Here is a 14,441-nt window from a genome sequence, read left to right as displayed (position 1 = left end):
ATAAAATGTAGTCCTCAGAAATGCAACCCCCTACTCATAATGGTGCTTTCTATTATTTTTACCTCACTTAATGTAATAATAATACTACTAATAATATAATAATAATACTGTAATAATACCAGTATATATGTTTTGGTACTAATATCAGACATACTACGATATTATAATAATTTAAATACAGAAACATATTTTAATAATATGTCTCTTCTGTGCCTAATGGTTTACTTTTACTGTTTTGTATTAATCAAAAGCTTGCGTTATTGTTTTAGTGTGTGAAGACTTTGTGTTTGTGTCAACTTTGCAAAGGGTGGGAAACCCAATAAAAATGGAAACAATGAAAATTGATTGGCCTGCTTGACCAGGTTGGGATCCCCTATATAAATCAATGGTTTTATTATTAAAGTTAGCCATCAACATAATCATCATCTGAGCATGTGGGGAACATGTCTTTCTTTTCTGTGGATCTTGTTTTTGGTTTGCCTTGGATAAAGACACTGCAGATAACAGTGTGTCCATACCTTAACAGATGATCCCCAGCCAATGATGAGGGTGGTGTTGTCCTTCCAGCACAGACTGCAGGGGTACATGTCTGGACGCAGGCTGACATTGTCCCGCAGCACGTTGGTGATCCGCTGCTTAGTGCTGATGTCATAGATCTTCACTCCCTGTAAACAGACAGGAAAGACACATTAAGTCTTGAGGTAATTGCTGGAGTAAAACTCAGACATTTTGAGTTTCTTGATCCCTGATTAAGAACTAATACTCATTTGTATCACTTCAATTGGAAGGATGTTATCACAAACACTATACATAAATACAAATATATATTACATAAAAACAATTGAGGTGTACACTGCAAATGTAACAATAAGGATCAAAGAAGGATACCTGATAAAATAAAAAGCTGGACATCGTAATCCAGCAATATTAGGAGATATTTTCTTCTACTGATTATTTTTTATTAACGAAAGTCCCAACTTGTGTATTCCAGCAATCTGCCATGGCCCCACAGCACCATAAATATACTCAAAAGTGTTAGGGTGGATCACAGGGTCAAGTATATGAAAACAATTCCTGCAGATCCTGTCTGGCCCTAGTCATGGCCCTCAGCCAGATACCAGGTGTGGTATCTGTGTATGATCTAACTGAGGGTGTCTCGCTCCCTTTAGAGTGGAGAGCACTGCTGCAGGGCACTGCAGGGCAAAGCAGGCTGAGCATCGTAAGCAGGCGAAAATTAGTTGCGAGTCAGAGACGGCTGGGTCTCATCAGGGCTGGGAGGTCAAGGGAGGGTTAAGACCTTTGCTCTGTTGAGGCTGGCACCTCCTAGGGTGGTAGGGAACGCATTGCCAAGGGTGGAGCGGTAAGCTGCTTAATGGTCTCTCTTTTCTATTTCCTCAGTCACCGGGCCCAGGGAGATAGCAGTGTGTGCTGAAAAGCCTGGCCAGAACATGAGTGAAGTAAGAGCGCTTTTTGGCTTTGTCAGCTCTTACCGGATTTGGAGGAAGTGACAGTAATACAAACACGTTACTCGTTTTTTACTCTTGCTAACAGTAACAAGCTCTCTAGTCACAACTGTGATAGACTACCACAAATGTGGTAGATGCTGAAAATTTGGGAACATTTTAAAATAGGCTGGAGCACGATGGGTCGAATGGCCTCCTCTCATTTTTTAAACTTTCTTATGTTCTTAACTAACACACTCAGGACCATCTCCTATGAAGCTGAGACGCAAAAGAGGAAGTTGCTTCAATGGGGTTCAGTGAAGATGCAGGACATTGGGGCTCGCTTCTACATCACCCCACTGAAGGGCTTATCAGCAGCTTTGACAGCAGCCACAGAACCTCCCACATGTGTGATGCATTCCCCATATTGAGAACTGCTCTACAAATTGAAAGATAACTTTTGCTTGAGAGGGTAGATCATGACTCTCATGAGTTTTGCCCTTTTAGAGAAATGAAAAATACCACTTAATCTTACCACATTGTTTGCCCAGGCAATAAGGTTGGCTCTCCATTTGATATGGGTAATGGTTCCTTCTCCTTCATGTAAAGTGACAGTCTTCCACCGGTTTAGCCAGTTTCTCTCATACAGTAAGAGCTGTAGGAAAATAAAACATCAGAATAAATGGAGAATAACATGCAAAAAAACATGAGAAAATCATGAGTGAAAAGTTATCTAGAGTGTTCCATTTGAAAGCTCCTAAACCTAGTATTGGTTGTCAGGTCAGCTTAAAGTGTGAAATTGATAATTGAGTCCCCCAAAATCTTATAAACTGATAATATATATGTTTTTGACTCACATAATGAGAAAACACCCTGTAGATGGTTACATGACATATGCCTTCAATGTTATGAATCACTGGATTAAAACAACTTAATGTTAGGGGGAATACAGGAGCTGTTTTAAGGACAATGAACTGCATTTTTCATAAGTCATTATTTTAAAGTTCAAACATCTGACAAATATTTCTTGTGATGCCACATACATTTTAACAAGATGTATTATGTAAGTTAATTATAGTGTCATAGGAGCAGGAGCCATATCCTAAAACCTAACTCGATAATACATAAACCTGATATATTCACCTTCCCAACACAATTTCCAGTTTAAGTAATTTGTTAAATAGTTAAATAGATTAGACAGATTAGATTTAAACTCCAATTCTACTTTAAATAAATACATAAATACATGTTACTACTTATAATTATTTTGAATCATCCCAAACTTAATGTTTTGAGGTTATTCTCTTTCTTACGTTTTTAATACAAAGTTTAACTTTAATGGTGCTATAGTCATTCACTCAACAGAAACAGAATCCACCACATTTTAGGTGTCCATATTAGCCATTTTTCATGTTTCGTCTGAGAGCAAATTATGTGGAATTAACAAACTTCTGGACATGTCACACAACCTTCAATTTAAGGCTTTTGGATACTAGCACAGTTTCTTTTGGATTTCCTTGCCAGTCAAAATCATAATCAAATACACTATGAACATTGAATATTTCTTATGTTATCAATAACCAGGATGACAAAGAAAATTAATAAAACATCCCCAAAGCCCAGTCCCAAAATTGTGCCAGTCTTAAAATCAAGTTTCCACTTGTTTACTCGTTATTGTATTGTTGTTGATCCTCAGGATGTCCTCTGAGAAAATCCTTGAATATCTAAATCACGTCCCCTTGTCTTCTTATCTGTTCGAGTCTAAAAAGATTCTGTTACTCCCCCCCAGGGAATGACATTCAATTCAGACCTGGATTTAGTCTTTGAACTACCTGAAAGCAGTGATATCCTGGAGTGAAGTGACCGAACTCAACCCACTCCACATAAATATCACCAATTTAATAGCTATATATTTGTGCTATCTAGTATTTTATGATATCCATAAATATGCCTATTTGAGTGACACTACTCACACATATGTTTGCTCTAAGGGAAGTTGGAGGGAAAGGCAATGACTAATGATTTGATTACATGGAGTACAAATCTATACAAACAAATGTAGCAGAAAGATGAAAACAAACAAAATGAGAAGACTGAGTCATTGTCTTCCTAAGCAGCTTTCAGTTTGTTGCAAATCAGATAATACCCAGTACATATCTGTCTACCTAAGAAAACAGTAAAGAGATGTCTTTTGTATTAAACACTTATTTTTCATGTTAATTTGCATGACTGTAGGAGTGTTCTTCTGAAAATGTGTGTAGTACTTTAGGGGAAATTGACAAAAATCATACATATGAATACAATAGAACGCACATCCCATTGAATTGCCAATGTAGTCTTCTGCTTTACCACCAGAGGGCACATGGATGCAGTAAATCTCCTTGCATTCAACCCCCTTTCACTCACTGAGCCCTGATGGAGGATCTTCTGTGCTTGTTTAGAACTCTCTCCCATCCCAACAAAACACACATTGACACAACATTGTCATTTGCTGTTCAGCCTTCAGATTATATGTTTCCACCTCTGCTATCTGGACCAGAATCAGTCTTGTGGGTTTTGTGGTATTAGTTTATATGCATATATATACCAGTATGATTTCCACCAGATCACTGAGGAATCCAATTGTGAAACACTGGCCATTTCTTTTCAGCTGTTAGGTACCTGCCATCTGGCCCTTTCCTCCTGAGGTCGGGCATCTCCCTGAGGACAGAGCCATCTGCCATATGCTCCAATCAATAAAACGTAAACCGCTCCAATCCATAAAACTTAAACCATTGGTAGGACAGTAATCACTCCAATGCCCAACACAAATTATTATTCATTCCATTACACGAAATGAATAAAATATAAATGCCATGGAAGGACACTGAAGTTTAAACTTGAATGGATTAGGTGTTACTAATTTGGAAAGCACATATTGCTTACATGTATACACACACATACGCACATACACAGATCTGAAGCCAGGAGACCCCCCTGGTGCACAGTCATGTTATGGATTGTCAACAACATACTATATTCTATGTATATATAGATTTTAACTAGATTAATTTTAGCATCATACAGAAATGCATTCTTAAAAGGCATGGTTCTTGCCAGGTTTGTTAACCTTTTTTTAAAAAATTTTACATCTTAACTCTGCATCACATAAAGAAGTCACTTGTAATAATAATAAACTTAAATATGGGTCTTACTTTAAACTCTGCAAATCTCTAGCCTTTTTCATAAGCCTGGTTTTCCTGCATCTTACCACAATACTGTCAGATATGCTCTCAGTAGTATTTTAAACAGCACATAAATGCATTGGCGAAATACCCAAAAGAAACTCTATAATACATTTCAGTGGATCTATACAGCTGGAATACCTTTAAATAAATAAGATGCAACCCATTATACTGAGGGCAACAGAAGGACAAGATACACAGTAGTGCATTGCCACCTTAAATCTAAAGAATTTCACAACAGCCCCATCCCCACTCTCCATTGGTGTCCTTCTACTAGCCCTCAGGGGCAATTACAATCAGCTCCCAGCTTAAAGATGAACAAGTACCAACACTTGGTGGCTTTCTGCAGTGCAGCAAATTGCATGCCTTTGAAATAAGCAATCTTTTAAACAAGATCTCCCCCTCCCACCAAAGTTCAAAATAACTTAACCTCATAGACATTGAGTTACTGGGCAAGACTATCAAAAAACACAACAGAAGGGGAAAGATGCTTGGTGTGCTTGTCTGAGCTGAGCTTCATTATCCTGAATCTTTCAGGATCCTAGAGCATCCTGTATCCCGTATAAGATCTTATAATTTTTTACAATATCCTGAATGATTTTGAGCTCCTTTTGGAGGATGCTGTTGGAAGCAGTGTACTAACAGAGGATAATTCATGCTTAAAACAGAGTTCTGTACTAAACTAGTACATTAGCTAAATATCACTTACAGTCAACTTAGCAGCTCAAATTAGATCCTAGGCAATCGAAAATGTGTGACATGACTTGGAAGATTGCTGTCCATCAGCGCTCCCCAAGGAACTGGAAAGAGCTTGAACAGTTTTGTAAAGAAGAATGGTCAAATATTGCCAAAGCTAGGTGTGCAAAGTTAGTAGAGACCCATCCCAACAGACTCACAGCTGTAATTGCTGCCAAAGGTGCTTCCAATGAGTATGAACTAAAGGGGGTGGAGACTTGTCCAGTGCTGATATTCCAGTGTTGTATTTTTAATATATAAAAGATTTCACAATAAACACTTTTTTCCCATTAACAGCTTGGAGTATAGGTGTGCAGATATAAGTGGATTTTTTATTTCTATAAATTAAAATCTGAGGGGGTGTAGACTTTATATAGGCTATGTATATCCTGAATCACAGAAGAGTTTGTCATGAAAATAATTATTTGAGAAATGTATGGCTATGTAACCTGGTGACTGAATGCAAAAATGATACAGAAATTGTGGATGACACAAAGAAGCATGGAAAGATGTATGCTTGGAATGACAAGAAGAGATAGAAAAATAAAATCAATGGAAAGAGTGAAGATGTTAAAATGGCAATAGGCTGAACACACTGCAAGAAGAACAGATCAAAGATAGACAAAAGAAGATTATGAATGTATACCAAAAGGTGAAAAAAGACCTAGAGGATGACCACATAAAAGATGGGAAGATTAAATACAATTTGAAAACCTGACATGGCAAAGAGAAGCTGTAAATCGAAATGGAAATGGAAACATCTTGGTGAGGCCTTCATCCAGGAGTGGATCCATACTGGCTGATGGTGATGGTGATATGTATGCATATATATGTATAAATATTATATATATATTTTAAAAGAGGTTTCTGGATGCTGTGCAAGATGTCTATGAGGAAGTGTTTAAATAATTACAGGGTTAAGCAAAACTATGGGTAGAAAGTCCAGAACACTCAGTAGAAATGTAGACAGACACTCAACAATTGGGATATAGTTGAGAGAAGCTCTGTTCTGGGCACTTAAAACACTCAATTCTCCTCCATTTATACTTACCACATCAAGTGATTGGTCTCCTATGATTAAATGGAAATGTGGCAATACATTTGAATACTATTTCCAACCTACCTTACTTCCTCCAGTAACAAACTGCTTGCTGTTTGATCGTCCAAACTGAGGATGAAGTGCCACGACCTACAGAGTGTACAAAGAGAGATCACTGAATAAATATGATCACATTGTAAAAGCTCAAAACATTAGTATATAGCTCTGCATGTGGACTTAAAGTAAAGAAAATACATTAATGTAAACCATTTGACAGAAACAAAACTTGATTCTAACCAATATTCCAAAAGTAAAATGTGTGTTCACTTCTTCCTTGCAACTCTGCCTTGAACACCAGATTCATATAGCCAATGTTGAATGGTACTTTTTGAAAGATTATACCCTGATGATGCCAGACTCTCTTGAAGATCTCCAACTGTTTGCTATTGGGTTTGAATTTGCCTCCCAAACCACTTTCCTCACAGTAGCTTTGAACTTCTTGAACATGGACACTAAGGTGAAAACTGTTAGGTTAAGTCTTTTTTTATTTTTCAGCCTCAGTCAATGACCATGATGATGACTGCTTCCGTGTGCAACCTCCTTTTATACCCTGTGGAAACAGATGACCTTTGGAAGTTTGTATGAAAGTTCCAGAAGCTTTCAATTAACTTCCAAAATGTAGGATTCATTTTGTATGCATTTATTTTGACATGCTTACACTGTTGTTAGAGTTAAGTTTATATACTGATTTATTTTTTTAAACAAAATACACACTTGCATTTGTTCTGTTAAATCATCTTTATTTTCCAATTTGTATAAATATATTTTAACTTCTAATCAATACAGTAACAATTAATTAAACAAAATAAACCACAAAGACAAAAATAAAGCAAACGATTCAAAGGCTGGGATGGTGTCACAGTTGTTCATAAACATGTTTAGAATAACGTTCGGCTGTGTTGAAACACACAAAGGAGTTTTGAAAAACAGAATATAATCAAATCTGTAATGTTTAAAGATGTGACCTCTGCGGACATTAGGTGAATAATGTTGGAATGAAGCATTGGCCCAGTGAATTTAGAGTGTGCTGAGTCAGCAACACCACAAGTCCTACAAACCAATGCTGAAATATGTATTTTTATAAAGTGATTTTTAAAATGTAATTGTATTACTTGTCCCATAAGTAGTGTCCTCTATACAATGATTTCAAACTGTACTTGTGTTTGCCTAATTAACTCCTCATTGTGGGCCTTTATATATACAGTATCCTGCTGATTGATTAATAGCACTGAATAAATAGGAACCGAAAACACCATATAAAAGAAGGATTGGATCACATGTCCTGCTGAAATGAAAAGTCTAAAAATATTATACTGTAATCTTATTAGCATTGGACATAGCAAAGTCATAGTTGTAATCAATAGCAATAGAAAACATGAGGGTCACATTTATTCACACCCTTGTAGTTAGTACTTCGTAATTAATTTCACATCTGACATGGATTACGCTGACAAGACACCTCCTGTGTTGAGTGAAGTTCTGGCACTTCTGAAGGGGAACCATTCCTCCAGGCAGAATTACTCTAGATCTGGAATTGCTCAGAGATAAATTAATATTTTGTGATCTGTACTGATGCAGAAATGGACTAAAATTACAACAAGGAAATGTGAACCATAACCTGTTGATTCTTATTGTAATTCCACATCTGTCAGTACATTGGAATATAATTCAAAATTGATAACTAATGTATTATGCAGTCTGGTTGAAAGTCAGTCTATTTTATAACTTGTATTTGACCAGACTGCACGTAGCTACTTACATACTCTCGTGTCTCCTTATGCTACTGTAAAGCAATTCAAGAAACAAACAGAACACATACTTTGTGTTTCAAATTGTTTGTAAGAAATTCTCTGAATCGATCTTTGAAGACAAGGCATAGCTATGATCTTAAAAACGAAGAAATCTGGTGAGGAATTAAAGCTGTAGCATTTAATATGTGAGGGCTGGAGTAAAGGTCTTAAAATTACTAAAGAAAGAAAACAATAGTCTCATAGATAGGGATAGTTTAGTGGCAATTGGTGGAAACCAACAATAAGGTGCTTAGATTACAAAACTTTCTAACAGTAATTTGAGTATCTCTACAGAGACCTCCCAACACGGGTCGCTGAAACTCTGAGCCGACTGTTAAGAATTAAAAGCGCTGTAGGAGAGCGTGCAAGTATTAGATTTTATTTTTGTGTTTTCAATAAACTGGAAATGTGTATTTCGGGGTCTGCTTCTCTTTCCCGGAAAAATCCTTACACTCCCTCCAGACCACTCTTGTCCTCCTGTACCAGAAGAGCCCGCTCCTTTTCCACCCTCGCCCTTAAGTGGTGGAACGGCTTTCCCACTGAGGTCAGGACCGCACATTTTCTGACCACCTTCCAGCGATTATTCAAAACACATCTGTTCAGGCTGTATCTGCAGCATCAGCCTAATACAGCAGCCTAATCTCTTAGGCTGCTCAGCACTTTTGCTATTAATCATGTCATTAAACTATGCTTCCTTATGCTCAAGATTGTTTATTTATGTCTGCACTTGTTAGCTCATTGTACTAGGATGTACACTACTGGTCAAACGTTTTAGAACACCTACATTTGTCTAGTTTTTATTGAAATTTATGCAGTTTAATAAGAACATAAGAAAGTTTATAAACGGCTATTTGCCGCATCATGCTTGTTTGGTGTCCATTAATAACTAAGTGATCCAAGGATCCAGATTGTGACAACTCTCTGTGTGAGGTAGTGTCCCCTGTTTTCCATTTTGAATGCCTTGAAGCCCAATTTCCATATAAGAACATAACAATGTTAATAATAACGCCTCAATGTACTCTGAAATTGGAGATAAAATTTAACCCCTTAAGCTGACAAACCGCTCTGGTACCCTTAAAAGGCTTTCAAATCCGTGTGCTTGTTTGCCAAGTGTTTGGTATCCCATGAAAGCTGAGACTCTCAGCTTTCTAACAATGTGAAAAATTTGATTTTTATACCACCCCCCCCAACCCACCATACGCCATTCTGAAATGGTGTGGTGGGGGGATACTTGGTCTCAGTAGGAATACAAAATCTCAGAAAATGTTAACAACAATTATGACATATTCTGGAACCAGACAGTCTACTGATCAAAACAAGACCATCCATGTTTTGGTAGAAGCAACACACACCCGTAGAGAGCTCAAAATGTCAAGATGGAAAACTCTGTTTACAGTGAAACAATTAACAACGAATTTACATAATTGGATCTGAACTTCTCTGTTTGAAAGAAATCAAATAATATACTGGATTAATCGTTAGGTTGTTCTGAACAAAACAAGCCTATTTGAATTTTAAACTTAGTGATCTATGACCGTCTGAATGAGGTGTAATTTACTTCTGTTTTCGGAAAATTGGTATCGCCTACATCAATCACTTGGTGGAAAAGGGGCAGTACGAAGCAGCTGCAAGGTACAGAGACCTTCTATTTTACAGTTTTGAGTGCGAAGGAGTCGCTGTGACTTTTTTTTAATGAACTGTCATTATGAATACATGTGACCTTACTACAGTCTGGATGCAGTAAGAGACAGCTAAAGATCTGTATAGCTAGCCTGTCCAGTCTGAACCTCGGTTTCAGCTTTTCAGTCAGTCCAAATATGTTACCTTCTGAAGTGACTGGGAATTATAGTAAGTTAACATCTTTGAACTCCACAATTATCAACATCTTCTTCCCCCTTATTTTCTCAGTCATTACTACATAAAAGGATAAAGCTCCATTTGCAGTACTCACAGCTTGCCTGTGTGATGACTTATCTACTGTAATGTAAAAAATGTCCCCTTATTTTAATTGTCCCTTTGGTAATAAACTGTAATAACACAGATACAACTCATGGAGATATCAAACCGAATAACAAAGCAGAGGTGCATTTAAACAATATTTGTAAATAAATGTCATATAGTTAATTAAACAAAAACATTTTTTTTTTTTAAGGAGAACCAAAAATATAGATTATGATTTTTTAACTAATGCAACTTGTGATCATATGGTTCCATAATTGATGCTCCTGGGGAACAGAAATGGCTGCATGTGTTTTAGCATATTTTACATGTTTTAAGGTAAGGATAAAGCACTTTTTGGTAAAGTGAGCTGGGGGTTTGCACAATGCCAGAAAACATTAATCAAAATCTCTGTATAAATCCTTGTGTATTGTGCACAACCAGTAGATTATAAGAAAACCAAAAAAGCTAAACTGACAAACCAATGACAACAAAATAAACAACAAAGCAATAACATAACATTTTCCATCAGATAAATGACACTTTGTTATATCTCACCTTGATGGGACAGTCAAAGTTTTCATGAAATCCTTCCCTTGTGTACAGCCCAAATACCTGGACCTATCAGAAATGGAGGGGAAAAGACAATAGCTACAGGTTAGCCATTTGCAGCAAAGGTAAGGATTTAATATGCTTCATATTGTATGAATAGGTAATATTAAATTACAGATCTTCCATTGTAAAATATATGGTCTTTCTTTTGTTTAAAGGAAAGAGTGCATGGGGTGTAGCTAATTATCCCATGCTTCTGCTTTGACTGTACATGGTATGATATTTGTATCTATTTAAAGATTTACATAATGGCAAACCAAATAATTACTGGCGTAGCGAATGAATGCAGTGGCATGGTGAATGAGAGCGGGGGCGGGGCATGTGCATTCAACTATAATACATAATGGTGGAGGAAATACTGTAGGAAATGTATTTGCTTCTCCACACAGAAAGCTAGTATCCCTGTCCACTGTGCTTTCAGCCTTGTTTCCTGCTCAGAAGTCATCACACAGGTTCAGTTAAGTCTCCACATTGTCCCCAAGGGTTACTTTCTGTATGAGTTACTGAAGGAGATTCTCCATGTGTTGTTTTAGGATATTCCAGTCCACTCAGCACTGCCCGCATACTCCACCACTGTCACCTGGTGTGGGGTGGTGCATGGTGTAGAGGCATGGTAAAGTGTTGTACTTGTTACAGTAAGTCTTTTATTGTGGCGGGTTTGGATTGTCCAATTATTTTTCACCCAAATTTGGGTTTGGCAATTATTAAACTCGCTATGACCCTCTTTCTTTTTCAGGAGGAATGAGACAATGCTCTTGTCCTGCTATGTTCACACTGTAAGCCCAGAATGGACACTGCCTATCTGTCACCTCAATGCAAGATTTAATGTAGACAGAACGACTGAAGAGTCCAAAATAATCAATAGAGAGATGCATGGTCAATCAAAAGGAATTTAATCCGAGCGGCCGCATGGAAGAAGTCCAGGAGAGGCAATCTCGAGAACAGTCTTAGAGAAGTTACAAAGCACAGGCACTTTTATGCAGACCGGACAGGAGAGAAAGATAGCAGGGCCCACATGTGCTCAGCCAATTACATGCCGCCCTTTAAACTCCAGGCCAAAGCTATCAGCGACCTTTATCAGGGAAATTTATGAAGCCAAATATGTAGGATGAAAAAATAATTAAATTTTGATAATTATTTTTGTTGTTTTATGTGTGAGCTAAAATCTAATAAGTCTAATAAGTGAAAAAAAATGTTTTCAATGTATAGGCTTTTTTTCCCCTATACATCATATCGCCTTTTCAACTGGCCAGTTTTCTGTAGCAATATCAGTCGCTCATACATTCATTTTGAGTATCTGTCCTTCGGTGGAGAAAGCACGTATGTAGGACAAAGCACAAATCCATTAAAGAAACAAATATGAAAGAAATCGGAAAGACAAAAGGAACAACAAGCTTTAATAAAAATAATAATGTAAAATAAATGCAAATGCAACAACAGATGCTTTCAAAAACCTGAATTTGCCTTTACAGTTACCATCGCAATACTAAGAACTTTTATTCTATTAAACAAAGCTACACATAATGCAGTGGAAAATGTATTTCTATTTCACTGTGCTTTGAGTCATGCAGAAAATGAAAAGTTCATAGTTCAGTTTCAGTCAATGATTAGTTTACGAGGCAGTGTTAAGAGATGCAGAAAAAAAAATCCATCTGCCTACCTCTATGCATTCATCTATTGCTCTGTTCTATCTGTCATCTCTGTATTCTTTTGAAGGTCTTTATGCTTGCAAGATCAACTATGTAGCTTTTCTATCAGGAGCAATTTGTGGATTCTTTTGATTCAGCAAAGATAATTAAAGGATGCTACATTCAACAGCAAGTCATCTGTTTTTATTATTTATTATTATTATAAAGGTTATATATACAAATAATGGAAAAAAGTTGAAAGAAAAATATAAATAAATACGTAGTAACTTTAGGAAATATTGGCACCCTGTTATTGTGGAAATAGTTAACCGTGAGAGATATCTGTGTGTGAGTGCAGGCATACAGACATTTGCTGTATTTTTCATCATTCTGTTAATACCACAACACCTTGATCTGTTAAACAGCCAAGATAATATTTTCAGCCACCAATATGTAAAGCTATATTTGATAATGTTACTGTAACTACTCTTGTTCCTATTCCTACCCCAGCCCTTAGCACATACCAGGGACAGAACACTTGTGTTTTCAGTTGTTAGCTGATTTGTACTAGGATGTTTGGTTATTGTATGTTGTACTTTTTTGTGTTAAAATGCTAGAGAAATATAACAATTGCTGGTATCTACTGCTTTTTTTTTGGGAAATCCTACAGGCATCACTGTTACTATATAAAAAAGGAAATGCCGATTCACTTAAATAGCTTTCGGTACTCACTGCTAGAATAAAAAATTAGATGAAAATTAATTAGTATGTGGTGTTTTATATATATATATATATATATATATATATATATATATATAGAAACATTGTTCCAATTGAAGAATATAAACATAATGTCAATGCCATATTTTCTGTGATGAAGCCATTATTTTAAATTGAAAATGTAAATATAACAGATTTTCATATAGACCCTACCCACAATCCCAATGACAACAGAATAAACCAGCAATTTAATTATATTATTTTCATACCACATACTATTCAAATAGCAAGAAACTTAGAAGAGAAGTATGGAAAATAAAGACTATAACTAGTGTTTTAAATAATGAGTCTTTAGACACACTGTATCAATATTACTATAATTGATCTAAACATTCATAATTTTATTAATCTAATACAAGCAGCTTTCACATCTTTCTTCTTTGCATCCAGTAATAGGCTGCTGGTTTTATTGTCAATGGCATATGTAACCCCAAAAACAAATACAATCTATGTTTCAGAAAGTAATAAGCAAGAAATCTTCCACTACCCATCTTCTTGAATAGTTCAGATATTTTACAAATAAAAAAAAATGAACTTTAACCACAGGGCTTTACAAAAGAATGAAACTGGCACAGGGGAACAACAAGTTTTCATTGATTTTAATTGGAACTGCCACTTTAAAGATTACAAGAGCTTGCTTTGCAACAGAGTGTGAGTTTTAAGAGATATCAACATACATATCTACTTGCTCAAAGAGTCTCTGATATTGATAATCACCTTGAAAAGGCAGATAACAGCCAAGTGGAAATCAATACAAGGATATCATTGGGACACAGATGTATCCTGATTGCAAATGACGGTGTACTTTTAATCAGGGTATACACAGTTACATTCCACTGCCCTGACTTTCTAAAATGCAAAGGAAGCTGGACCAGTTTTTAAAATTATACTTCTCTTTAGAAAACATCTTACCTATTGAACAGAAGTACCAAAAATTAAACCATTTATTTCTTCATATTTTCCCCCTGTTTAGGAATGACAAACTATCCCTTCAATTCTTAGCCATCCCATGACTAACAGTGAATGAACACCAGCAAACTAAAACAAGGAAGTGTGTTTAAATAACATATTTCCCACTATCTTGTCTGTTTATGTTTTTCCAAAAAATCCATAATTATTCATTACAATTGAAGTGTGCTTCAAAAGAAGTGTTACAAAAATATGCAATATTCAAATATACTCATCAACTACTG

At 36.2% G+C, this 14,441-nt stretch overlaps 1 protein-coding gene across 4 annotated transcripts in view; it reads right to left on the bottom strand.

Moving 5' to 3' along the window:
- vps41 (VPS41 subunit of HOPS complex) overlaps positions 1-14,441 on the bottom strand; it is a 78,619-nt gene that overhangs the window by 23,045 nt on the left and 41,133 nt on the right. For all 4 annotated transcript variants that reach the window (XM_066723488.1, XM_066723506.1, XM_066723496.1 and 1 more), the window contains exons 6-9: positions 10,787-10,849; positions 6,525-6,590; positions 1,978-2,097; positions 519-665 (exon numbers count right to left, since the gene is read on the bottom strand). In XM_066723488.1, coding sequence (XP_066579585.1) covers positions 519-665; positions 1,978-2,097; positions 6,525-6,590; positions 10,787-10,849 — 396 coding nt within the window. The remainder of the gene's footprint in view (positions 1-518; positions 666-1,977; positions 2,098-6,524; positions 6,591-10,786; positions 10,850-14,441) is intronic.

Source organism: Amia ocellicauda, chromosome 2, assembly GCF_036373705.1.
Source record: "Amia ocellicauda isolate fAmiCal2 chromosome 2, fAmiCal2.hap1, whole genome shotgun sequence".
In the NCBI taxonomy this organism is placed as follows: domain Eukaryota; kingdom Metazoa; phylum Chordata; class Actinopteri; order Amiiformes; family Amiidae; genus Amia; species Amia ocellicauda.
This window is presented reverse-complemented; position numbering and strand designations above follow the sequence as displayed.